Source organism: Falco cherrug, chromosome 8 (genome assembly GCF_023634085.1).
Source record: "Falco cherrug isolate bFalChe1 chromosome 8, bFalChe1.pri, whole genome shotgun sequence".
In the NCBI taxonomy this organism is placed as follows: Eukaryota; Metazoa; Chordata; class Aves; order Falconiformes; family Falconidae; genus Falco; species Falco cherrug.
The window spans coordinates 1,852,336-1,879,933 of NC_073704.1; the positions used below are offsets into that span (position 1 = coordinate 1,852,336).

Here is a 27,598-nt window from a genome sequence, read left to right on the forward strand (position 1 = left end):
TTTTTCAAACATGCAGTACAATACATAAGACTGCAGACAGGTGTGGTAAAAGAAGCTGCTTTAGTCCTTTTTCCATTGGAGGAGTGGCAAGGATGAAATTCCTGTGTGAATTTTTCTCAAGGACATAAGGAATTAATATATCTTAAAATACACACCATCAACTTACAAATGTATTTTCCACATTTGAGTATGATGAATTTTGCAGTGAAAAGATTGGGAAAAATGATATTTTCTCTGTTATTTCAGCTTACATGTGAATTTTGAGATAACCCGTTTACAAGACAGTTAAATCCTGCAGTCTTAAGAATTGTTGCAGGTTTATGTGCTTAAGTAGCCATGCACGCTTCCATTTTGCAGGGTTCTTTTAGATTCCGGTGATTGCATGACACCACAGCTCTTTTTTGCGGGTAGGACCACAAGGCACCTTGGAGGGGGGCTGTGAGCTCGGGGGGGCACCCCCTGCCTTCAGGAGGGGTGGCGGGGGACGCGGGGCTACTGCCTGTTACAGCTATGAGCTTCAGGGCGGTAGGTGTCTGGGTGGTTTGTCCCCTTCTTTTTCTGAGCCTCCAGCAGCAAGGTTTGTGTTATTTTAGTTCAGCAGAGCGTCTTCTGCCAGCTTGATTAGTAACTGGGAAACTTGCTACTAGGGGTCCAGGGCAAACCTAGGCGGAAGGACTGGAATTGCCAGCTCTGGACATGTAACGGAGCAGCTGAGCATATGCAGCGCTCCCTCCCGCTGCCGGGCAGTGACGCCAGCGCTGCCAGAGGAATGAGCATGGCATATTGTTTCCCCCGTATGCCTGCTTATTTATTTATGCATTCCAATTCATAATAGCATAATAACAGACTTGAAACAATAAGATAATTATTTTGCTTCTTGGGTGGTTAAAATTAACTGTGCTTGTTGCATATTTATTCAGTAAAAAGATACAAGATGTTTAGTAATTGCCCAGAAATTCATTATCTGCATAATGTTCTGTTTCTAAATATGTATCGCATGACCATTAATCTGTGCCAACAGCAAGCATACAGCAGTATCTGATGTAATTAGTTTTCCCCTTACATGCCAAGGAGAACATCTGGGCTAATTGCGTGTTGTTGACAAAAGTTGCCACTCTAATGGGGGTCGCTGTTTGTGCACACACCCTCATTATACGTACAAACATACTCACGATTCCCGTTTATCCTCAAACTGATAGTTCTTAATGATGAGATACTCTTGGTGATTTGTTACGGGAGTCATGCAATGTCTGTGGGCAGCTTTATAAATGTTAGTGGGAATAATATGCTCTCCTTTTAAACAGAAGACAAACAAACCTGTAATGCTGCTTCTTCTGTTCTATTTTTTCAGCCACCGCTGGTCCAAGCAATTTTCAGTGGTGATCCAGAAGAGATACGGATGTTGATCTACAAAACTGAGGATGTCAACGCCTTGGTATGTGACTTGGCACGCTATGTGCCTGTGATACTTCAGCACCATGCTTATGAACTGTTGCAATGGCAGTATTAATCACATCTGTAGTAATTAACATATAACAGAACGGAAATTATTTGGGACTTTGGCGGAATCCTAATTAGTTGTCTGAAATATAATTATCGCCAGCAGGTGACTTTAAATTTTCTAAGTGTATGGTAATTATTCCAAATCTGCAGGTCAGTCAGGGACGTTATTTCCTCTCTTACTGAGAAAATGAATGAAAACAGCTGAAAGCCACATATTTTCACTCTCTGTAGAGTTTCCTTTTATGAAGAGTCTTTGCAGATCAGGAGCTGTTACTCAGCATTTGACTCTACTTGAAATAAAGCTTCACTATAGGTCTCAGCAGCGGGAGTAAGGAAGGCAGTATCTTGGCCACAATTTGCCCACAGAGGAATTACTGTTCTGCAGATTGGCTTATTCTAGCCAGAACAATGGTAAGCAGCTGTAAACAAGTAGTAGTTAAGTGTTTTTGGCAGTGAGAAAAAAATATCTCCATTTGAACTTGGTCTTTTTGCAGAAGTTGGGGTTTTTTTTCCCCTCTTTGATTTTAACTTAAATTTGTACTGTTTAGAAATGAACCTTGCCAGTCCTGACTGCAATCTGTGGCCTCTGAAAGTAGTGAGAATATAAAGCAGAGGCAGAATGATGATTTCCAGGTGTTTCCTGGACTTTTAAATCAACCTTCCTTCATGTCTTTCTCTGACATAAAGCCATCAGTTTATTCTTAGCTAACTCCAGCGGTTTGTCTGGCGTAGTCTTGGCGCTGCAGCTTTTGCAGGCAGTGGGGTCCAGCCCTCTGGTTCAGAGCTGCAGAAAGGAACGGAAGAAGTGATCCTACAGATCTGGTTAACTGGGGCTCCACTCTGTTTGCTTTCAAATGGAAGGAAAGACTTGCTGCTGTTTTAAATGGGGAATCTGATCAAAGACCTTGACATTAGGCTTTTGCTGTGATTATCAGTACGTGGTTGTTTGCTTGAAATAAATTCCTAAAGGTAGTTCCTTAAAGCATCATCTCCCTTGAGTTACCTCCTTATTAAAGGTCTTCAAAAGCTAAATTAAAAACCCCAAAGCGACGAAACCAAACAAAAAAAAGCAACATAGATGAACATGATGGTCCTAAAATTTCTGCTGTATTTCATGCTGGTTTTCAAAATCGCATTTCCTGTACAAGGTTATTGCAGGCTGCTCAGATGTTTTTGTATCCCCTGGCTGCAAGTGTGGTAGCGATGGTTGCTAGGGAGATGCTCTCAACTGTCAGGTGTGATATTAAATGAAGAATATCTATTTTGTAGTTGAGTACCATGGTACTTAACAGAAAAAGTCATTGAATTTGAACGGTCTTGCCCAGAAACCTGTTTTAAGATGCTAAAAGTCCATCCAAGAATGCTTTGGCTGAACAGCTGTTTTGTCATGAGCAAAAACCAAAGCCGTTCTTTGGCATAATTAGAAAAATAACAGTCAACACGAATTCTGAAGATTGTGTTCTGGATAGTGATCTCCGACAAGTGTCAAATGCTTAAAATGTCACTAAAGAAAGATCAAAAGATAGCGTTTTCTCCCCTTGTGCTGTGAGCTGGCAGTTTGCACCATGTGCTTATGTTTCTATTTTAAGGGTGTTTTTAATTACTTCCATGTTAGTGTTTCTCTAGTGCTTGGTTGCTCACGTGAGAGGAAACTCTGACACTGTTTGGCAGCAATTTGTCCTTTGTTGATCGTTTTGGTTAGCTGTGTTAATATTGAAATAGTTCAAATATAGGTAGGACAGGGAGATAAAATAAAACTGTGTTTTTGCAGCAAGCTTTGGGATTTCTGAAGTTTTAAATACCGTTTTTCAAAATCTTCAGCAAGAGAAGTATTTGGAAGGCAGAGGAAAAAAAAGCATTTGGAGAAACTGCAAAATTAGGGATGTATACGCATGCTTCCTAAGAGAAAATTTAATCTCAGAGGAAAGAGTTTAGAGCAAATCAGCAGTTTAGAAAGATACTTTCTTTTTTGTCTGGTAAAATAATTAGTGTCTCTCCAAGCTGGGAAGTGTGTGTTGATGGAAATGGCTGGGTTCTGGATGCTGCTGTAATTGTGCATTCTGTTTTGCAACAAAGTGAAATGCTTTGTTGCAAAAGTGAAAGCTGTAACTGTTGGGCTTAGCAATGTGCTTTTAGTTCATTCTGCCACTGTAATTGTCGCTTTGACCTCTTTGCTTTGGGGGACCAGGATGCTACTTTGCACTCTGGGAGCATGGACAGTGTTATACTTGGCTGGCCATGAGCAATTCCCTGCCGCTGAGTACTGAATACACGCTGTTTCTGTGGGAAATGTGGTATGCCTGTGGGCGATGTGCAGCAGCCTGTTTTCCTGGGGCATGTGGGATATTGGGTTGGACCATCCAGACGACCAGACTAGCTTCAGGTAGACATCCTCTACGTTTGCTGTTCAGTGCATCTAGAAATGCCAGGGTGGTTGCACTATATATGTGTAGGTGGGGAATTTTTTGTGTGTTATTTTTGCTTTGGGAAGAGTGTGAGGGATGACCCCCAGAATCTAAGGATTATTCTGGACCCAGTGATAACCCTTGGTTAGCTGGGATCTGTAATACATGCAGCTGTGCAGCACCCTGTGTCTGTGGAGTCCAGTTCTTATGTGCAATGTCATGATTTTCTACCAAACAAAAATCCTTCCCATAAAATTTCCATGCTTAGCTCAGTCTTTCAGTTTAGTTTCCCTTCAAAATATTCAAAGCCAAATAAAAAAGGCAAAAAACCCTTCCAGTGTTCTTCTGCATAACTAATGTGACGTTTGCAAGCCAAACCAGACATTTTTTCCGGCCTCTGTTTTCACTCTTTATCCCCTAATCCTGCGTTTTCTCTTGGATAGAGCCCTAAAAAGTAAAATATATGCAAAACTTTGATGTCCCCAGAATTGTATTCTATTCTATTGCATTCATAATTCTGGGAAAGTAATTAATATCACCCCCTCACCCCACCAGAGAGACTGTTGAAGGCAGCATCTGCTTTCCTAAAACTTAGTTGCTTCTGTGCCTGCTGTTGGGGCAGGACTGCTGGTTCAGCCTTCCGGGCTCGGCCCTTGTAGCCTCTTGCCTTGATGCTCTGCCAGCTGGAACAGCTCCTTCTTCTCACCGCTCATGGGCATGCAGAGCTTGTGCAAACGCTCCCCCACCCACTTTTGCCCAAACAAGACAGGTTAGGAGAAGGTGATGGTTTAGCTGAATTTGGCTTGCTTTAACAAAGAGCAGAGCTGCGAAGCTGGCAGAGCGGGGTGGGCTGCAGCACTGCCGGCGGGGCAGGTGGGAGGTGGGCTCCAGCCCCACGGAGCTGTCGCCTGCCTGTTCCCAGCTGCAGAGCAGCTCTGTGGAGGAAAGGCAGGCGCAAGGCCTTGCGTGCGGACCATGTATGTACAGCGTGCTTTATTCCAGGATAAGGAGAGCAAGGAGAAGGTCCTCATGGAGAGACATGGGTGCATACTGTTTATTATGTGGGTTTTTTCTCATTAGCCTGCTTGATAAGGCACAGATTTGCAGGACTGCTTTTGTCTGAAGGATTCAGGCTTCATCCAGGTCTTCACACACACACACACGTTATACACATTTCTGTAGTATTGCTGAGCATGCATTTTGAGGGGGTACAAGTGTGCACACATTTAGGATTGTGAGTCTGGAAGGCTTTGCATGCTTGGGCTAGCCGATGTGAAGAACAGCTTGCCGTTCGGTTTGGAGTGACATGTTGGACTTGGGACTAAGAGAGGCTGTGATGTGGTATTTCAGTAATGTTGGGAACCAGACCCTTGTCTCTCCTCTCACCCGAGGAACGATGAGTGTCTTCTTGGCGCTGTGGGGTCTTGCAGGAGGATAAAGCTATCCTGGAAGTAAATGCTTCTCTTCTAGATGTAGTTCTGCTGTGCTGGAAAGTCTTCCAGAGGATTTAGTAAAGGAACTTTGGGGGGCTTCTGCCTTGAACACAGTATGACAGTTTGGTGCTGGGTAGCAGCTGTGTTTTCAGTGTGTATCTAGCCTCTAGTAGTGCTGTTTGATATGCCGTTAATTTAAGTGGGAAGTGATGGAGAATATTTTTTTTTTCTGCAGACTGAAATTATGAACAATTCCCAGTTATGTAAGAAAACAATATCAAATTGCATTGATGTCTGCAAGGTAACCAGTATGACACTTATTTAGACTAAAATATTTTTTCTTTTAGAAAATAAATACGATTTTGTATATATTATAAAGAAAATGTGTGAACTGTGAAGAAGATTATGCTTGAGTTTACTGAGAGCCTGAAATATTCCGAGTTGCTTTGTACAGCATGCTAGTATACTGGTGCATGCTAAATTATATGTATCTGTGCTGGTAATTCATTTTATTGGTGTGCTCAAAATGTTTGAGACAGTTAAGGATGTATAGGCCATTAAAAACTCATGGCAGGGTTTGGCTGTAGCTGCTTTATTTTCTTCAAAGGCAGCAACATCAGCCTGAAATACTTGAATTTTCTAAATCTGCTTTTCCCATCTACGCACGAATGATGTATGCTCCTGTGCCAGGGGTCCTCAAACTATGGCCCACGGGCTGGATACGGCCCCCCAGGGTCCTCAATCCGGCCCCCCCGTATTTACAGAACCCCTCCCCCCCGCCCGGGGTTGTGGGGGGAAACCAAGCAGCCGCAGATGACTGCCTGCCACTGCATCTGCGCCGGCCCCCTGGTTAAAGGTTTGAGGACCCCTGTTATGCCATCACCTCTCCTCCCCAAAAAATCAATATTGCATTTATAAAAACGGAGGAGTTATTTAATACTATCTATTAAGCCTTACATTGGAAACTTCCTGCTGTAAACATTAAAATATTTCCATTAATTAGGATAACAGTTTCTACAGTCTCGATTTAGGATTAGTAATTAATTTTAAAAGTTACTTTTTTCTAGCATAAAAGCTACTGTCAGCCTCATGGAAGGAAAGTGTTAGATGCGGGGGTGGGGGAGAAGATAATTTTTTGTGTCTCCAGAAGATCCAAGTATTTGTCTTTTCCATGTCATGGGCACTTGGCAATTAAAAACAGTCCAGGAAAGTTTTTGTTTCTGAGGCTGAACTGAAGACTGCGGAGATGAGAGGTGCTGGAACCAGGATCTGTGTTTTCAGATGGGAATTTCTGTGCAAAAGAGCACCAGGCATAAGTTACACAGCTTGACTTTGACTTCCCTGCTGTTACTCACAGTTAGGTATTTCGATTTTTGTGTATTAGAGGGTTTAATAAAAGAATCTGTGAGGAGGAGGAAATCCTGAAGCAGCAGAGATCTTCTTTGTGCAGCATCAGCTTTTGGCTCTGAACAGTTGTAAATAGCCCAAGAAGCTGCTGTGCATTTGCTTTTAGCCTCTTCTGTAGTTCCTAACTGGTTCCCAATATTTAATTTTCCTAAAGTCAAGTTGTATCTGAATATTTGGGGTTTTTGATGGTGCCAGCTACTTCGTGCTATTCAAATACGGTGTCCTCAGATGTAAGGACAGTAAATGGAGTGGACGGGCAGGAGGTTTGTTTCTGTTACTGTTTCGGTTAGACTTGTATCAATGGAAGTTGCAGCCATTCACATGTGCCTCTAATATACTGTAGTTTATTTTGCCACTAGGCAGATCCCTGGCAGCTTGAAGGTGGTTGGGAATCCAAACACTCCTTACCAATGAAACCGGGAACTCTGTTTCTGTGGTGCATTAACTCCTTCTGTGCTGAACTATTCCTGTTGGCTGCTCAGGCAGTCTGGTGACAGAAAGAGGATACAGACTTTTATTTTCTGTAGCAGTTGCATTTACATTTTAATATCTATATTATAATTGTCTATATAATATATAATTATGATTTATAATTTAAAATTATATTAAAATTATAATTTTAAAATAACTGTCCCAAACATCTGATCTGAACAGCTGCAGTTGATGTAAAAGTTCAACTCCCTCATCTCCTTTCAGATGTTGGCTGTGTTGAGAAGCTGTTGACCTTGTTCTCAATATGCCTGAATATTTTACATATGTTGATATGATTCATCCCAGCCACTGTTCTGCTTCATGTACTTCGCATTCTACTTCATGTACACCTACATGTGCTCTAAGGCGCTGACCTGGTGAGGCACTTAAGGACTACCCTAACTTTAGACTTGTGAAGGGCCTTATCAGTGTCACTGTGATCACTTGAACAGTTTAAGCATGTGTTGAGTGTTCTTGCTGTTTGTTCTGTATTGTTCTATATTGTTCTATATTGTTCTTGAATATACTCGGTTGCCTGTTTGTTAAATTCTTCATTTCCTTCATCGGTACTTTTTTGAAGACAGTATGTAAGGTAACGTTAACGTGCAGCAGCATCTCTTCTGTGAGCTAGTATGTCACAAATACAGCTCTGGGGGAGGGGGTGTTTATCTCATCTCAGCATGATTTTCTAGTGGCATTGTTTAGCTTATCTACTGTCTCTTACTGACATTTTGTTCCTCTGAGAGCTGCACTTGAAGCAGGTCTGATTATTTGTCTTGATGCTGTTTGTAATCCTGGTATCATTCCCTGCCCTGCTCCCCCCCCCTCCCTTTCCTTGCCTTGATACCGCATGTTCAGGTTTGGGGTACTGCCAGGCCTTTGTGGCAATGACAAATACTCATTACTCCTCTCTCCCCGCTGGTAGCTTTCAGTCTTTATATCGTTACTGACTGACTTATTTATACTTGTATATATTTACACTCCTTTTACTGCCATCATGCCGCAGGGTCAGCCGTAGCTGGGCGGGTGTCGGTGCCCGGGCCAGGGGCACAGCCAGGGAGCTGCTTCGGCCTCGCTGGAGGGGGCACAGCGCCGGGGGGGCGCAGGGCGTGCGGCTGGAGGGGCAGATGCCCTGGTCCCTCTGGTCCCATCAGCCATGTGCAGGGCGCAGCCAGGAACCCGAGGGTGTCTGGCGGCTGCGTTGCTCATGTACACCCTCGGCTGCAGGCGAGTGCGGGGGCTTCTCCCCAGGCTGCTGAGAACGTTGCCTGTAGGGTGTCTCGGTGTGTTTGACTTTCTGTGCCGCACGTCCTGTGTTGTCATCTGCTGGTTCGTCTGAGGGTGAACTAATCATAAAATAGGAGAAATTTTAGGGTTTTTTTCCTCTTGGAGAAGTAAAGCTTATATTCTGTTTTGGCACTAAACCCATCTTTTTCTGGAGACTTGATTCTCACTTAATTTGATAGGATGTTGCATTGATTTTAAAAAGTGAAAGCTGAGAATACTTACAGAGTTATTCCTGTTACAGAAGGATAAAAGTTCTACTTTTTCTGTTTCATGTCCTTTCCTCCCTCGATTATCAAATTTCCACTAGATTTACAGTTTAGTATAAAATGCTGCTTATAATTGGGGAAGCACTGAATAGCCTTGGTTCCCTGATAGAGAACATTGCTTGGTCTTGTCTTGTCGCGTGCACCTTCCAACTGCTCTGGTCTGTTGCCAAACTTGGCTGTGTTGCAAGAAGCTGCCACAAAATCTATCACTGACAGGTACCATAGCTATTACAAATACTGCGTTGTGCTAAAGAGAGATTCATGCATCACAATGAGCAAGCTAAAAAATTATTAAATCTGATTCTACTTTTGTACAGATGTTCGATCACTCTTAGCGTATCTTTTGCCATGGATAGCCTTAGGACAGGTAATGTTAAGCAATACTCCCAGAAGGTCTCATGTGGCCTGTGAAAGCTACTCCATGGAGGATTATGTCTTAGGAACTGAGCACAGGAGAGAGTCTGGCTTGTGGTTACAGTTCCTGAGCGGACACTGCTGGATGGACACCGCTTAATATTGTTGTCATTTGCCTACCACGAGAGGAGGTGAAGTTCTCCAAGATATCTTTCCCTCTGACCTGTGACAACCAGGGTGTGAACAGGATCTGTCTCTTGAGCGTTTTATGTGCGTGCCCAGTATGTAAGATCAAAACCCACTGCAGCAGCGTCTGAGGACTACAGACATCATGTATGTTTGAAAAAACACACAAATATAAAAGTTAAATGTAACTTATTCTGGTGATTGGTGGTGCTGTGCCTCCCAGTGCTGGAAAACAAGTTTTCAGCCTTCACATGACAAACGGTTCCGCTGCACTGCTTTGTCCACATTTAAAGGATACTTTGAAGATAGTCCAAAATAGCTTGCAGCTGATGACCTCCCAGGCATATTAAAAGTGGTATTTTACTTGACAGGCTCAGGGATGTGTTTCAGGGAGAGAGTGTAAATACCAGTAGGGTTTCTGTGTTGGTATTTGCAGGAACTGTTGAACCTGTTACCAGCTTACGACATTTAATGTTGGTAGGTTGTAATTTGGTAAGTTTCATTGGTAAGTCTTTTAGAATTTCTTTTGTATTAGTGGTTAGGAAACTGAAACTAAGTATGTTTAGGACTGGCAACAGGGGTCAAATAGCATGATTAACACTATTAGCAGTTCTTGTGATTTTTGTTGTCCATATTGCAGTGTTTAGCAATTTCTTTTAAAAGCCTATGCTCTGGAATCATCTGAATAAAGTAGTAAAGGAAAGGAGGTTTTGTAAACACTATATTTACACCCCTTGAAGTCAGAAAAAAAAAAATCTTGACAATGTGACTCCCTAGGGCTGAAAATTACAGAAATCAAATAAAAGTAGATGGATTTCAGAAGTTGTGTATATGATTTTTAGCCATTCTTCTAAGTTTAAGGACAGAAAACCGACTGGTAGTATTGCTTTTATTTGTGTTTAAAGGTCATTCAGGGTGTACAAGCCCATTTTGGGCTGCCATGGACAACCAGGCTAAATGCTCTACAAGAACCTTTGTAGGCTAAGAGGATTGCATCCAGACCTAGTGTGTGGTCCCAAACCATTCCCCAGAGACCCTTCTGAGTGTTACATTGTTGATCCAAACTGCATTACTAAGTCTGATGTCCAGAAGCGTTTGAATGATGTTGCTGCAGTGCTTAGAGTGGAAAAAGTTTCCAAAAGAGGCCCAAGGGTGATGTCTTTCCTCATTTTAGATTTGATTTGATTTGATCTACCTGAAAACAGGGTATCAGGGTACGGACCATGTCTCTGCAAAGTCTGGTAGAACCAAGTGATAGAAAAGTTGAGGTTTACTGGGAGGAAGTGTGTTGTTTAGGCCTTGAATTTTGTTGTTTCACTGGTTGAGATTGCATTTCTAATTATAAGCAGAAATACACCTAGAAAAACAAACACTATATAGAAATTTGTTGCTCTTTTAGTAACGGTGATGCTTGCAGTTACTGACCATGTTTTATAACTGGACATTCTGTGGTTTTGTAGGATGCTGAGAAACGAACTCCTCTTCATGTTGCGTCATTCCTGGGGGATGCAGACATCATCGAGCTTCTCATTTTGTCTGGTAAGGCAGTGTCCCTCCCTGTTATTAACTGCTAAATTAGGTAATTTTAAAGCTCCAAGGAATACCCAGCAAAGCATATATGAGTGAGCTTTGGGCAGTGCTATGATTTCTGAGTTTCATGGAGCTGGTTGCAGTTGTTGCAAACTTAGGAAATGTATTTAAATTTGGTGATACAATTATAAAACATGCACTGTGACTGACTGGAATTAATAAACGAACTAGTTTTTAAAAACTTCTGAAGCGTTCAAACTGACAATATTTGTGGATTCAGAAACTTGCTGAAATGCGTATTTGAAATGTGGGCTCACGTCCTGGAGTACAAGGCAGGAATTCCTGTTAAGCAAAAATTATTACAGAATAATAGCAAAAAAGTTATGAATTAGTTTGGATGAATTGTTAAGTGGTATTTACATTAGAAACATGATTCTAAGAGTCAGGAAGTTGATTTGGAGAATAGAAACTGTGCAGTAGGATGTATGTAAACAAAAAAAAAAAATCAAAAAATGTTTGCAGACTGTTGCAGTGACAGAAACCACAACTGAAATATGTCAGAACAAAGCATAAAGCAGACATCTCTCAAGAAGTACACATGATTCATGGCAAGCTGCTGGATGTGCTTCCAGATTTCAAAGGCGGTGCTTTTCTAAACCAGAGAACTGTAAGGGTAAAGCTTATGGGGATTTAAGAATGTGGGATTGAAAGGAACATTATGGTACAAACATGTAGCCCCGTGCAAGCTATATGATTGGTTTCACAGATTATTAGAGTTCTTTAAATGAGTTGCATGGTTTTTTTAGAAAGTTATTTCAGAACTATCAGTCCTATGACTGCAAGGCACCTTCTGATTTTCAGCCTCGAATCCTAGAATAATTTCGGCTGGGAGGCTTTTCTAGAGTTACCTGATCCAGCCCCCTGCTTAGAGCACCAGCCAGTTTCACGATTCGATCAGGCTGCTGACAGGCACACACAGACCGCACAAACATATTTCTTCAGATTACCAGCCTAACCACACCTGGAGAAGGCAGAAAGTGAGAATTCAGTTCCCTGTAGCTAATGCGTTTCCTCTCTGTATTTTGGGGGGATTTTTCAGTTGTTTAATTGTTTAATGAGGGTGACTAGTTGGACATACATGATACATCAGATCTTTCTGCTCTAACCCTGATGCCAGCAGAATGATTTAAATGAACATTCCTCTGCTGACAGGTTATGCTTGGATGAGTTTTCATTATGCTAAATGTAAACATAATTTTCTTCACTGGGAGGTGAGAGTTAATATAGTTAATCTGTGCACATATTCTTGCAGTGCATGTCATTTGTCACATACTGTTGTTCCACTGTGCCGTGAGAAGATTGCAGGAGCAATGTCGGTTTTTAGAAGTTTTACAATAACAGCACAGGCAATATCCCATAAACAGAAAGGTGAAGCCGTTCTGCCCATTCCTCCCCTGAATCCCAATGACATCTAAAAATGTCCTGGTGAACATTCTTGTTTTCGGTTGTGTTGCTAATGAGGGAAGGAGACGTTCTAGTGTTCTCCTGGGACACTATAGTTCCAGCACCTCACTGCCAAAGTGTCATCCACGGGCTGTAGCGTTTGTCTGGTCACAGCATGAAATGCCAATGATACATCCTCATCCTTTTCTATATATCCAAATGAGTGTGAAAAACTTCGAATATGGACTTTTAAAAATCGGACTTCGTGTCAGTGGGACTGTGCTGGGGTTCAGTCTGCAGGAACTCTGTGGAGCTTTCCCAACCAGCTCAGCATGAGGCACAATTAATCTGGTGTTGCATACTCTACCTGTTTGTTGTCCTTTAATCTCTGAAGTATCATTGCTTATGGTGAGCATGAGTACTTGTATCCAAGAGCAGGTTTGGAGGTTTGTGAGGTTTTGAGGAGCAGATTTACGGGTTATTATAAACAATTCTTTGTTACTATGATCTCTCTGTGAACTAGGCTCCAAAGGCAACTGCAGCACCTTCCCTCTGCTTCACCGCTTCATTCAGTAAACTGTCTTAGTGAAAGCGTATCATAAAAGATTAATCTGATCGTAACATTTAGTTACATAAGCAGAAAAACTTTGTTGTCTGATTTAAAATGAAAGGGTGTTCTCACAGAGAGAAAGCACAAAATGTTTGCTGTTGGCATCAAAAAATAATATTCCCAGCATGAGCAGAAGCTAGGGAGAGTAGCAACCCATTGCATTTTGTACAGGGCTCAGGAGAGAAATTAAATGAAATATGTACATTCTGAGATTTGTGGCCCACAAACTGATGGCAGCACAAATAAATGTAGTGTCTAATGAATAAAACTTCTGCCCAGGTGGTTGGAGACAGACCAGAAATGGCTTTCTAGGTAGCCACTGAAATGCAGTCTGTTTGGAATGGATATAGGAGAGAGAGTGCCAGATCCCTCAACTGGTATGAATCACCCCGGCCCATTAAATGTCAGAGCTAGGTAGATTTACACCAGCTCAAAGGTCTGATCTGTAATCATATGGTTCAGACTGGGGAAACGGGCTATGTGGTTTTGTTTTTCCAGGCTATGTGAAAGCAGGGAGCTTTGAGCCCTTCTCTTTCTCCTCCTTTCTGTCAAGAAGGACCAGGGTAACCAGCCATCTCACGTAAACGAAGCTCTGTGTGATGGCGCATGATGGATGTGCAAGATGAACTGTCTGGGCAAATACAAGCTCCTTTCTCATTTGTGCCGGTGCCTCTTCCCATCCTGGGCTCTGAGCTGGTGCTCGAGGGCGTAACGTGTGAGCTCAGTCCCTTACGCCTTGTTCTCCACCGCGGAGCTTGCGATCTGGGCAGTTATCACCATGCCTCGCTATTTCAGATGGCTCCGAGCTTCCTGGCGAGAAGTTTTATGTGCTGGGGGCGTGCGTGCAGTATTGACGTCTGTCCTTCATAAACTGCACAGCACCTGAGGAGGAGGGCAGACCCCACCGTGGTTTGGGAGGGTTCCTGGTGAGCTCTGCCGCGCAGGTTTGGAGGGGAGACTGTCCTGTGGGCAGCGCGTTCTGGCCCATCGCGGTTGTGTAGGCAGCAGGGGAAGGTGCTGTGTAACCAGCGCTTCCTCGTAGGGCGGGCTAAGGGCTAGGTGGGCTGGAGAGGCAGCCTGCTCCCTGCCTGTCCCCGGGCTTCCAGACTCCTCTCCTTGGGGCTTTTGGGCATTCCCCTCGGGTGAAAGTCTGGAGGGTGTCCCAGGGCTGTCCCCTCCCTCCTTCCTGAGTGACCCCACCTGGGGGATCCCCAGGCCATCTCCCTCCTGGGCAAGTGACTCGGACTTGCGTTCAGGGAGATCCTGCCCGACCTCCTGTTCCTGGCATGCGGCTCTTGGGTTTCCGTGCTCACCTCCAGCACGACGCTGTGTGGCTGCCACGTTGTGGGCCCCAGTTCCATCTGCCGGGTGGTGCCGCTCTGTTACATTTTATTTGTGCTGGTCTTTGCTTTGTATTATTTGTCAGGTTGGGGGTGGTGGTGTTATTCCTTACATTTTTGTGTGTCTGTTGCTGTGTCACATAACAGAAGTTGGAAAGGTGCACGTTAATAATATCATTAATAGGTTAAAGACTAGAATTTCCTTCCTCCATTGACCATCCCTAATTTCAGAGGTTTAGACTGCAGAATCCAGATTTATTGGGGACCTGTGGATTTGGCAGATGTGGCTGGATGGAAAATTGTACTTTGGTTGGATAAAGACATGTTAACTTTATTCCTGAAAGTCGGCATCGGGTTGTTTATTTCAGATCTCAAAAGAACAGATTTATTTCCTCTTTTGGCAGAAAAATTTGGGAGTGAAAGATGGCAAAGATTACAAAACAGACATATTAAAGAAAAGTGGATTACAGAAAGTTTCCTCTCAGTTGATTTTATCTGTAATGTTATATATCATGTTGTCTAATTCAGCCTCACAGAGCAAATCCAACAGCCAAGCCTTCAGGCCCATGGGTACAAGCCCTCCCGAGGGCAGAGTGCAGGGGATGGGGCTGAGAAACAGCTTTTCTCTGGAGAGAGGAGGGGTTTAAGTGGATGTTTTTTGGGGTGAGTGGGTGCTGTGGCTACCTGAAAGGATGTTAAGGGGAACTGTTTAAAGCAGCTCATCTTTCCAAGGATACGAAGGACACCACATACACCATGTTGAGTGTGTTATCAGGCCTCTCTGTCCTTGTAAATACACAGATTAATTCATGGAGTATTGTAGGAAGTGCATCGAAACATGGTTAAGGTACTTGGTCCAGAGTGAAGAGAGGGGCACTGAATTTCTGGGTGACTTTGGGAAAACATTGTAGATGGACTTGAAAATTTAAGCTTCTGATTTTTGGGCACAGTTCGTTTTAAGTGCCTTAGCATGTTGTAGGGCACTTAGTCTTTGGAGTTGGATTTCTGTGTTAGCCAGTGCTTTCAAAGTGCTATGCCCCAGGCTGTCACAGGGTGGACATTCAAGCCTGTGAAGCATAGAGAACACCTTTGAAAACGTGGGCATTGCTCGCTGGGTGCCTCTGCTTGATCTCCTTTGAAATGGCAGATATTTTATGTCCCTGAGGAAGTGCATCAGTGCTGGTTAAGTTTTTTCGTTGTCATTAACTATTGCTTGCAAGAAACTGCTGGGAACTTAAAAGCTGAATTTTGGTGAAAGAAATGGGCAGCTCAGAGGGAAACATTTTGACATGTCTCTTCAGAAAATGTGCACCTCAGTAAAAGGACAACAGCAGCTCTTGTAACAGGCAACAGATGAATTGTGCAGCTCTTTAAAATCGGAAATCACAAACGTATTCAGCTGATGCACTGAATTAGATATGTAAGAGCATATCCACTTTGTCACGTAAAGAGCCCCAAAGCACAAATAGGTAAAGGGATGTGCAAAGCAGCTGAGGAAGAAAAGGCTGACAGCATGCTGTGTGTTACTTTATTTATACTGGTATGGTTTTGCTTTTATTATTTTCTTTAGCTGTTTTCTTGGCAACTATTTCAGTTTCTCAAAGGGTAAGTGGATCAGTGAGAGGCATGAATAGCTACGGACAGAAACACTTCCCTAGGTTTTCTAACCATCTTCATATTCACCAGTGCTACTGGAGTTGTTGAATACCGAGGAATGGTATGTTTGTCACACTTTGCTACTCCACACATAAGCCTTTCTGATTTGCAACCATCTGCTTGTAGGAGTTAGTGAATGGGTAGAAATAAACGAAAAGAAACCTTAGTTAAGAACATCAGGCAAAACCCCAAGGCAAATACAAAATAAATTTTGAAACCCCAAAAGAGGTCTCTGGTGGCAATAATTAGGAATCCGTCTGGGCAATTTGTGTCCCCAGGACCCCTGCTAGGCCAGATCAGTGTAAGGGAAGGTGCCTCGGGACAGTTCAGGAGGTTGTTGCCTTCCAGAGTGTCTCCAGAGCCTCGGGCAGGTAGGCAAAGAGCAGGATACTAATGCCTGTCAACCATAATTTATGGCCTTCTCGGTGAAGACAAAAGAGGCTAACAGCTTCCTTGCTTAGACAGATTCATTAGAAAACTCTTTGAAACTATTTTCTTTTCTAAAGGGTTTTTTTCCAGAGGGCAGGTTGTACACCAGGTACCAGGTTCTGAGGTGAGTTGGGAGGATTGCCTCTAATTGTTGCAATAGTTAAAAAAGTGCATTTCTTTTTCTTGCAGCCAAAAAACAATATCCACCTTGTGGAAATATGAAATAACTTGTTTCTTCTCTGATTATCTAGCACAATTCCCAGTAACCACTGTGATTCAGAGGCAAGCACCGTGATGATCCTGAGAAAAGGCTCTTGGAAAGTACTTCTGATTCAGAGAGTGTGATCTATTAATCACAGGCTTTTGTATACATTTAAGTTATGATGCAAAATGAAGCTTAAGAATCTCTTTGTTCAAGAAGTTCAGAGGCTCATCCAGGCGATGTGCATGATGCTTGTGCTCCTCTAAATTTTTTCCTGCATATGCTGATCTTCTCAGACTAGTACTGCTACCTACAGACCTGAGAGGCACATTTTCAGGTTAAGTCCTTTTTAAAACTAGTTGCTCTAGTCCTAGTTGCTCTAGTCCTTTCCACTAGAGTTCCTTTCTGGGGTATCACATCAGTGAATAGCTTTAATATTTCTTTCAAACAAATCTGGTTTATCACACAAATACAGGAATCCTTTTTTTTTTTTTTTTTTTTTTTGTCTGCAGTCAGCCAGAACTGCTGTAGTTGTTAAATATTCTTCCATTACCCTTTTTTCTGGCGAGCCACTCCAAACCCATCCTCTTGTGCAGCTGTCTATCGGAGTGCACATTAGCAGTGAACAGATTGTCTCCTTCATCCCTCTTCTGATGTTTGCTGAACAACACCCACAGAAGCTAAGGTAGTCAGTGCCCAGTTTCCTCCTCAACCTGAGCATTTCCTGGTCCTGTTTTCTTGATCCCAGCAAGATTTGCAAAGCAGAGAAGCAGTTACATCTTCTAGTGGTCTGCCTGATGAAGCTGGGAACAAGAGATGGCTTGTTCAGGCTGATTCCCTTCATTATGCCTGCAGACAGCAGCAGTGCTGTGAGCAAAGGGTTGCTTTTTTCCCCCGTACTGTATCAACTGATCTAAAAAAATGCCTATACATAGGTTTACGTGTACATACATACATACATATGTAATCCTCTGCAACAAATCTTGCTGTAAACGAAGCTAATCCTGATAAGTCTGACCTGTCCAGTTCCTTCCTTTCCCAATGATGGTTTAGCTCCTATCTATCTGGGATCTGGAAATGCATTTCAAGGTGAACAGGCTGCCAGGAGAGTCATGGTTAGCACCCGGAGTACCACACACGGCTCAGCTCTCAGGGAACAGCTGGGCAAAGCTTTTGGTGTGGCACCCAGGGCATGGATGTAACCTCTGCTGTTTACTTGCAGGTGCTCGTGTTAATGCCAAGGACAATATGTGGCTGACTCCTCTCCATCGAGCAGTTGCTTCAAGAAGTGAAGTGAGTAAGATTTGATTACCCTGCTTTTGCACGTGAACGACATGCTGGGGGAGAAAGCAGACCGCTGAGAGCTGTAGTAGGCAGCACAGTGATGCAAACAGGGAAAGCATTTTTGGTGTGCCGGGCCTTCAGCGCTGCAGCTGGAGGCCAGTGTTTACAGGTTAGTTGTAGCTGCCTTTGGGCATTGATGTGGTTGATTTTTGCCTTGTGGAACGCTTACACATCACCATAGCAAGTCCTGTTGAGCAACCGTCAGCTGGAGTGGAGTGGGCGACCAGGACTGAAGTGGGTTAGAGTCCACATGGGTCTACAGTGGCCACATCATCTTCAGGTGGTGAAGTAAAGAGGAATAAATCCATATGGATGTATGCACACTGTGCATGTCCCAGAAGGGAGTGGATATATGTATGTGATCCAGCATGTATTACCACATAGTTTGTTTTGGTTAATTGCATTTCAAGGCAGCCATTAGGTTTTTTGTTAATGCATTTGATTCATGCATAAAGGAGGGTTAGCCCGTATTTCTTCTTCTTGACAAGTAGAAATCTTCTGGCATCGTGTTGTACTTCTTCCGTTGCTATCTCAAAAAGGAGCAGCAGTAACTGTCAGGAATGCAGCTCAGGCATGACTGTTTTCAACTGCACCATCATTTTTGGCTTTCCATTTTGGACCTCCCTGCATACTTTTATCCTCCTAATACTTAGTTAACAGTGAGCCCAACTGCAGACCAAATTGGCTGCTGGGGATGAGGGGAGGGGTTGTAAAAGAGACAGAGGGTGGCTGTCTTCCAGAGATTGATGGACTTGAATCACCTCCGTCAAAGTCCAAGTGCTTGCCAAGCCTGGAGGCAGGAATCCTGGGCTCGCTTCTGAACTCGGGCATTGTTTGGCTGCTGGCTGAGCTTCCCAGCTGCTGGCATCCGCTGAAACCCTCTGAAAGGAATATCTGATAGAGTATGAATGCTGTAATGAGGCAAAATACAAAAAGCCATGCTGGAAAACAAAGGTCAGGCTTAAACCTTAAAAAACAGCCACAATCTTTCCGATGCAGGAATTGCAGTGTGCTTGGTTTCTTTTTCTGGATGTGCCAGAGTACATGATTTTTATTGTCAGTGACAATCCTAACAGAAAATGTATGTCTTTCTGCGTCTCATCTTTAACTCTTTGTCAGCCGAAGGCCAATTGCACAATGAGAAACTGTTTTCCCTTGTGCAGCAGTTGTGGTACCGCGGGGCAAGCGAGCCCCCAGTACGGTGGTGAGGCAGCAGGGGAAGGCGCCAGCCTTTGGTGCCTTTTCATGGGCTGCTGTAGGTTTTATGAACACACATCTCTCTCTTCTCCCGGTATTTTTCTTTGTTATTTATGTGATAATTGCTACTTCTGGTAATATTTTTGGAACAAGATTCAGCGTTCTGAGGCTCTTTCAGTGCTGCTTTTATTACACAAGCTAACAAGTGTGCAGCTTCAGTGTAATAGGACAAAACTGATAATGGTAGAAGCGGATAGCAGTAGGGGAGTTCCTAGTTCCCATTGACGGTAAGAAGAATTTATGGTCCAGAAGCTGACCAGTAGGACTCGGAGTGGTTTTTGAAGTTCCTGTGAGCACAGTTGCTTTTAGAATGACCACCTACAAGTTTTAAGTTTTATTATCAATCTTTTGCTATGAAGCTTTCACAGGATTCAGAAGCTGTCTCCTTACACCCTTTTATAGATTGATTAAAAGCATGAACAAGTTTTTACTCAAGTCTTAATGCTTTTCAAGTGAGCTTTAAGGCTTTAAATGTTTGTTTACAAATCAACAACCCTTAGGTGTGTCTGTGCAGGATTGTTAGGGGATGCATCAGCTTTCAGCCGTAGCCAGTTTGAAAAAGTAAAGAGATTTCACTGTGCTGACTTGGGATAAGTAGAGACACTGAAGGCAGAGGCTTACACCACAGCTGCTGACTGCATGCACATGTAGAAATTACGTTAATAAAAAAGGGATAGCTCATGCTCTCAAAGGGAATAAAATTAAAACTTCCCCATAAGGACTCTAACATTTTGATCCCAAATCTGATAGAGCAGCAGATTTGGAGATGTAAACAAAAATGTGTAAGTGTTTTTTTAAAAAGTAAATATTTTTAGCTTTCTCTTTTCAGTCCTCAGTATTTACTTCTGAAAATTCTTCTGTAGCTTTTTCTTTCTTTCATTAAGAGTCGGTTCCTGCTGACTTTATGTCCCAGCTGGATAGGTCTCTAGTGAATTACATTTAAATGACTTCTAAAATAGTAGCCCTTTCATTGAAAATCAAAATCCTGTTGAGACATCAATAGTGAGATATCACTATTGGTGCTGTACAAGATGCGGTGTCACTAAGGACAAATCTGTTAGAGGATACGTTGTGAGATGGCTGTAGAAAATGAAACGGCCGGGATCGGTTGAGGGCAGAGAACTAAAATCTTAGTAATGGGTGTAGCGTTGCTGCGGGCACCCTCCTGGGCCATTCTAGGTACAGCAGTGCTATTTAAACACACGGTATGTGTTTCTTATTCACTAATAAAATTTTGGCTGAGCTTGCCAGAAAACTTTCCAGTTTATGGAAAAATAATAAGGTACTATGTAGGACTAGGGCTCTCCCAATTACCAGCTGTGAGTTGTAATTAGCAGACAAGGCTGCTTGAATGCTACTGTGTCCCAGTGGTTCCTTTGTGTTTTGTTTGTTTGTGGGGAAAAAAAAGAAGAAGAAACAAACCGTAATTTTGAGAGTGACTTGTTTTTTCATCTGACTCATTTAATGGCAGATGCATGAGTAGAAGCAGAAAAGAACAGATCGTGAATTCTCCAGTAAGGCAGTCTCTCAAGACAGAAAAGTACATTTTCTCACTGGGAAATATGCACTTGTAACCAACAAATTTAACCTTAAAAGATGTTGTTTGGTCTCAGGCTGACAGAATGGATGTTGCAGTGAAGACCCTTGGCCTGTGCTTAGCCCTTGGGGAGGGAAGGAATGCTACTGCTAACTTGATTCTCATCTTTTTGTGAAGCTAAAATTTTGTTTGCACATACTCTGTTTTATTTTCTTCTTTTTCTTGTTTATAAATAAAACTTACAGCAATTTTCTGTGATTTTACTCTCCATAATGATGTACTTTTTGTTTTGTAAATACTTTCTGTAACACTGAGCTCAAATAAGTACATTAGTTTCTTCACTGAGAGCACAGTTATGATGACCGAGGTACTGAAGGTTAATCAACCAAACAGGTTGGTCTGTCTGCATAGGCAGCTTCGTGCATCCTAAAATCAAGTTGGGAATTTTTGATCGTGAGGACACTGCTCTAAATGACAGCAGAGGCGGTGTGTACTCTGGCATTTGAATCAGCAGTACCATTTCACTAGCCTGGGAGGTTGTTTTGGTAAATGTTGTTCTCTTTCCCTCCTCCCGGCCATGTCTGATATCCATAAGTAATATGCATGGGTAATTTGATCAAGCTGCCAAGCAGGTGGGCCAGGTACGTATTCAAACTGCTTGGCTGTGGATGTAACTGTGTTGCCATTGCAGGAAGCAGTGCAAGTGTTGATTAAGCACTCAGCTGATGTCAATGCTCGGGACAAGAACTGGCAGACACCATTGCACGTGGCGGCTGCAAACAAGGCAGTGAAGTGTGCGGAGGTCATCATCCCCATGCTGAGCAGCGTCAACGTCTCTGACCGGGGAGGGCGGACAGCATTGCACCACGCAGCTCTCAATGGCCACATCGAGGTCAGTTGTTTAAGAGTGTAATTGATCACTGGTTGATTTATTTATTTTCCCAGTTCAAACAGTGACCTGCTGTGGCTGGGTCTAGACTGAGCCCCGTATCCCTGACCCCCACTGAATGATTCCTGTCGTTCAGCTGCTTTCCAGACTCTGCAAAAGGTTTCCTACCTGCAGGAACAAGACAGTGGCTGGGAAGTACCTGTGCGGAGCCAGCCCGCAGGTGGGGTGTGCACACCGACTGGGAGAGCTGGCTGTGCCACCAGCTCTGGCCACCCAGGTGTGTCCATGGCGCTTTTGGGCCTGACTGCCTGCAAAAATGAGAGTGGCCAAATGGAAAGAAGGGACAACTGGTGGATTCATTTTGTGCTGAAGAAATGATCAGCTGTGTGAGATCCAGTCGGTCTGCTTTTCTAATTAGTGTTCTAGAAAATGCAGTTCTGTTTTTTCTGCTTACATAAGCAAACGCTTCTAGTCTAATTACTGTTTTTATATGAACAAAGCATACTCTTGTAAATAAAGCCCCCATGTAAAGGGTTTTGCTGACGTCTTTAGATCCCAGTGCGAGGATCCTCATTTGCCCGTTCCACACCTGAAGACCTAGAGATGGAATAAAAACTCTTAGACTGGAACAGTAGGCATCTGTCAACAGAAACTACTCAGTTCTACTGTAATTAAAAGAAGGAAGAGGAATGGTAGTTCCTGTAAAACGATGATGCTGTTTGGCTGCACTGTAGGAAAGAGATAGTAATGCTTGAGTCTAACCATCATAGTCTAAAGTTCCTGATCTTTTGGGTAGAGTATATCAGAAATGTTAATGGAATATATACCGTTACTAGCTGATCTCTGGGGCAAAGCAGTGTACAAGAGGAAGGCAATCATCCAGCTCTGTGATTTACGATTTTAGGATGTTTTGCTGAGAAAGTTGTTGAATGAGTTTTCAGTTCTCTTTCTTTTTTTCCCTGATTTTTCTGATGTTTAATGTTGGATGCTTGGCAATGGGGAAGGCAGCTTTTCACCTCTCAGCCATGCTGTCTAAAAGGCCAGCGTCGTGTGCGAAGCAGCCTGGTGCCATGGGCACACACAACTTAATAGAAGTCACCGTGGTGTTGCAAGAAATAGACACTCCTTGTTGTGAGATCAAGCAGATTTTAGGGTTTGTTACCTCACAGTCTGAAGAAATCTCATCCCAATCCACAAGAAAACTCCTTAGATTGGTCTTAACAGCAAAAACTAAGAGCAGTTAACGTTTCTCTTCCAGGCCTGTTTCTCTTCCAGGTTGTTTGCCAAGCTGAATTTGAAGCACATTGGAGTAGCAGTGCGCTCCATACCCTCAGCCCCCTCTGTGGACACAGAATTTGTCCTGGTTACTTGTGGCTGTCACCGGTCCATATCATTAATGCACACAGCTTTGAACAGTATTTGTGTAATTCACAAATTTATTATTCAAAAGTAGGATTTTGTGATTGCAACTGTATTGCTGGAATGAACTGTTGAGTGTGTGATCTACAGGGTTGGTTTACTTGCTGTTGTTACTTCTAGATGGTGAACCTGCTCTTAGCCAAGGGGGCAAACATTAATGCTTTTGACAAGAAGGACAGAAGAGCTCTTCACTGGGCAGCGTACATGGGTAAGGCTTGGGCGGCTGCTCCTTCTTTTTAATTTCCTATTCACAGACCAACAGCATGTTTTAAGATACGGACAAGAGCAGACCTGGCCGTGGCAAGTGATCATTGTATTTGCCCTGAAGAGGGAAGGGTTCAGCTGATCTAGACACACACTGCCCATTTATGGTTTTGCAGCTGGTGAGAACTTGGCTGTGATTTCCTTTTTAAGACAGTTGGTTGTGGCTTTCTGTGTTGGTTTTTTCATTTTGGTCTTTTTATTCTGACTCTTAACTCCAGCCTGAAGTGTATTTGGGCTTGAAAAACTGCAGGTTATGTTTGTGTCAGTTTTTGCTAAGAACTACTTTATATAAAATGCAGGCAATTAATATCATAAATTCTGCTGATTATGTGTGTTTATTAGCTGAGATATTGTTAGGAAGTGCTCCATAGGCTTTCTTCCTGTTAGGAGCAAATTGTCATCTTTTATTCCAGAGTGGACAAGAGCAACTGATTTGTCCATTCAGAACGTCAGTGGTGTTAGCAAATACTGCTTAATTAGATCAATTGATATTAACATTCCTTTCAAGTTAAAGGAAAATTTCTTACAGTGGGGCATTGCAATTTAAAAATACTAGAACAAGATTGCCTGTGATAGTGGTCATGCTTGTTCAAGAGTGTTTGTGGGCCAAGCAGTATATTCCAGATCGTAATTTGTGAGGTGTTGTGTGGCCTCAGCCAGGAACCCTTTCATCTGACCTGTCAAAATCTTGATTTTAGTCCTGGCACTTTTGGAAATGAGATAATAGGAGATTTCAAACTGTGAGAAAAGCATATTGTGTGGTTTTTTAATATACACAGACAGATGGAAAGACTCTTGGCAACAGCTGTGATTTGGCTTTTGAGCTAGCGAGCTTTGAACTCCACTCTTTAGAGGTGAAAGGCTTTTACATGTGCTGTGCCATTCCGCATCTCTTTTGCTCTTAATTCTTTTTAGAAATTAATGATGTACTTCTCTGAATATTTAGGTAACGTTTAAGGCCTAAGTTAGCAATGGGTTTTAGGAGGCTGTAGCATAATTTGGACAGAATTTAGATAATGAGACCTGAGCATCTTACCCTGTAAACCCTCGCATAGCTTTATGAATGCTTTAAATATCTTTGGGCACTTTGGACTTTGTCTATAAAGTTTCCTAGGTCCTGCACATGACTGGAGCTGCCTCTGTCATGAAGTGCTGTACAAATCATAAAGGACAGATGTCCGTATATGTCCATATAAAGGACAAATTTATATGGTGGTTGACATACGGTATTTTTAATTCTATTAAAGACAGCTCTGCTTCAACATGAAGCAACAAAGACTACTTCCTCAGTTAGCCTTGGTTTAATTTTGGTGGTGGGGCACTATCTGGGAAGGCGGGCCAGGTGGTTTGACACCTTCAGGGAGAGGAGGAAAAAGAAGATACAGGTGGGTTATAAACTGCATTTTGAGATGTTCAGCTCTTTCCTTATATTCTGTAGGATCTGATTCAGGGCTAAGCATTTAACTCCTGAAGACAGATGTTCCATCAACCTGGCAGACAGCTCTCGATCTGTGTGGCTGTTATTGCAATTATTTTAGTTTGCAGGCTGAGTATACGTGTATGGATTATAAGTTCAGATTCAAACATTTGTAAATCTATATTCAGTATTTTTTTCGCACAGTTTTGAGTTAATGAGACAATTTTGCAGAGTCAAAAACATTATCCAGAGGTCAGTGGATTCAGTAGAAAATCTTGTGTTTATATTGGTAGACTTTGCATCAGATTCTGCACTCACTTGAAATTTAGTTTTCTGTTTGTCCTCAGTGGTGCTAGAAAAGAGCATTCATTTATTAAAGTTATTTTGTATTGCTAACAAAAAACAAGTGTTAGCCAGTTGTGTTTGCAGGTGATGTCACCAGGATGCTGTTTTGGGAGACTTGTATCGTCACGCTCCTGTGTGCTCACTGTTTTTTCTGTAACAGGGAGAACAAAGCACAAACTGTTATTTTTGGAGAAATAAGTGGAAAAGAGGTGTGGTTTTGTTTTTTTAATGACTGGAAAACTAATCCAGTAAAGAAATATTTGACACATCTGGTGAGGGTGAATGCATGGTTTTCTTGACAAGGCCTGGAGCTAGGATTAAGAACATTGACGAAAATGGGGCTTTTTTCCCTTATAAAACTGTGGGAGCATTGTGAAACAGCACCAAAAAGGGCAGTGCATTAGCAAGAAAGCTGTAATCTGGGAGAAGTGATGCTGTAGGATGGTATACTCATTGTTTACTATCTTTCATCTTTTTAAGGTCACCTGGAAGTTGTTGCCTTGCTGATTAATCATGGTGCAGAAGTGACTTGTAAAGACAAGAAGGGTTACACCCCACTTCATGCAGCTGCATCCAATGGGCAGATTAACATTGTGAAACACCTTCTTAACCTGGGGGTAGAGGTATGTGGTAACCTGTTCTTCGTGGCTTCCATGTTTCTCCGTATTTGGACATATTATTTTCTTCTTTCTTATGGATGCTGCTACAGATACTGGCAGAGATTCTAAAGAAAACCTGTTTTCAGGACCACCTTGTGCTTCATGTGGTCGGTTAGTTCAAGAGCCAGCAAACGTTTTGGAATAAAGAATGCCTGATACGGACAGTAAATTCCAGGCTGCCTTGCTAAAGAAATCAGGAAATATGTGCTATTCCTGCAGAGGAAGATGGAATAGTGAAATTTCCCTTGGCTCAAGATTCCCTTTGATATGATGAGCCGTTGTTCTCAGCATATACGCTGTATACTTTAATAAACAGCAGTTCAGGCTGATTTAGTTTAGGGACCTGTATTTCCTCAGTAGCTGATGGAGGGATTATTTTCACTCTGGAAAAGAAATTTTTTTTTCAGGGCACAGATTTCTCTTAGTGTAATACTGTCAACTCAGTGGTTCAAAGCAGCAGTGAGATGACCAGAAGAGCCTGCACTGGTTAATCAGTGATGTCAAATAAAGCCATTGCATTTGCCATTGCATTTTCAGCTGACTTGACCTGCCAAAAAAATGTCAGAAGTCTGTGTTCACAGGCTGTTGACTGTGAAGTTGAAGGGCAATAGGTGTTTCCTGTTATTAGCAGTACTGTGCTAATAACTACCTTGAACTTCCACGTTCTCCACCACTGGGGAGATGATCTTTGAGACGTCTGTATTTCATGTAAGGGTATTCATGTCATCCCCGAGTCTTTTGTACAGTCTGTCTTGCCCTGTTTTACAGAACGGCAGTTGAATACCAAGTTGGTCATCAAGTAATATAATCTTAATTACATCTTTATAATACTGAGCTAATGGAAGCGGTTTCTTATTGAAGTGAAAATGGCTGTACATTTTCACCTTCCCTTTACTCGGATGCCTTCACTCCCTTCCCAAAAGAAATCTGTGGAAAGAACTCTTAAGCCTAATTCTGTTAACAAAAATACAGTAGTCACTGGTTTAATTTTTTTTTTTTTTTTTAATAAAGATTGTGAGCTTTTGTTTATTCTGCTTTCCCCGCTTATATGTAAAAGCTTTCCAGCTTGTTAGAACTTTTGTCATCATCATCATTACATAGTCCTGCTGTCAGCTTTAGGCTTCATACTGGCTTTTAGAAATCGCCAGTAGGATAAAAAGTTAATAATAGTAAAGGTAAAGCATGCCAAATTAAGCTCTCTGCGAGTATATTTTTGTCAATGAAATTTGCTGGTGAGAAATACGCCCTATGACAGTTCAAGCCTCCAGCTATTTCCATTTGCAGTATGTGATGCATTATGTAAAATGGTAAGCTGATGTCTGTAATTTTAACTGTGTCTCCTTGTCTCATTTTAGATTGATGAAATGAACATCTACGGAAATACTGCACTTCACATTGCCTGTTACAATGGTCAGGATTCTGTTGTTAATGAGCTGATTGACTATGGTGCTAATGTAAATCAGCCTAATAATAGTGGATTCACTCCCTTGCATTTTGCTGCTGCCTCCACTCACGGAGCACTGTGTCTTGAACTACTAGTGAATAATGGGGCAGATGTTAACATTCAGGTAAAACTTGCGTTGTAGCTCTTCAGTGTTACTTTACCCTGTTTGCATACCTCAGGAGACTGGAAACTATAAGAATTAGAGCATGGTTTTAAATCCTTGATGGAGCTAGAGTGATGCCAAGAATGTTGATCATTGAACTTTTTGGATGAGATTACTCCCTGGCAGAGGAGCTCTCAGTGCCTTGATAAATATGAGGGCAGCTTTAAACTCTAGGCCAGCCACTCTCCTGAAGGCTTGAACCACTACTAAAATATAGTCCTGGGAGCTCTGTCAAAATGTTATCTCAGGGAGTGGTGGTAAGTCAAGGAACTGCTCCTTTCTGGTGTCTTCCTTGCCCCTACAGTACAGATTTAATTACATCTGATTCGAAAAAGCTC

General features: G+C 42.5%; 1 protein-coding gene across 6 annotated transcripts in view; it reads left to right on the forward strand.

Moving 5' to 3' along the window:
• The window catches only part of ANKRD44 (ankyrin repeat domain 44), a 143,399-nt gene that overhangs the window by 62,964 nt on the left and 52,837 nt on the right, over positions 1 to 27,598 (forward strand). For all 6 annotated transcript variants that reach the window (XR_008733476.1, XM_055717951.1, XM_055717953.1 and 3 more), the window contains exons 2-8: positions 1,352 to 1,435; positions 10,773 to 10,851; positions 17,745 to 17,815; positions 21,352 to 21,552; positions 23,089 to 23,176; positions 25,475 to 25,617; positions 27,009 to 27,221. Coding sequence is in view for 5 of the 6 variants with exons in the window: in XM_055717951.1 (XP_055573926.1) it covers positions 1,352 to 1,435; positions 10,773 to 10,851; positions 17,745 to 17,815; positions 21,352 to 21,552; positions 23,089 to 23,176; positions 25,475 to 25,617; positions 27,009 to 27,221 (879 nt within the window). In the remaining variant the exon portion in view is untranslated. The remainder of the gene's footprint in view (positions 1 to 1,351; positions 1,436 to 10,772; positions 10,852 to 17,744; positions 17,816 to 21,351; positions 21,553 to 23,088; positions 23,177 to 25,474; positions 25,618 to 27,008; positions 27,222 to 27,598) is intronic.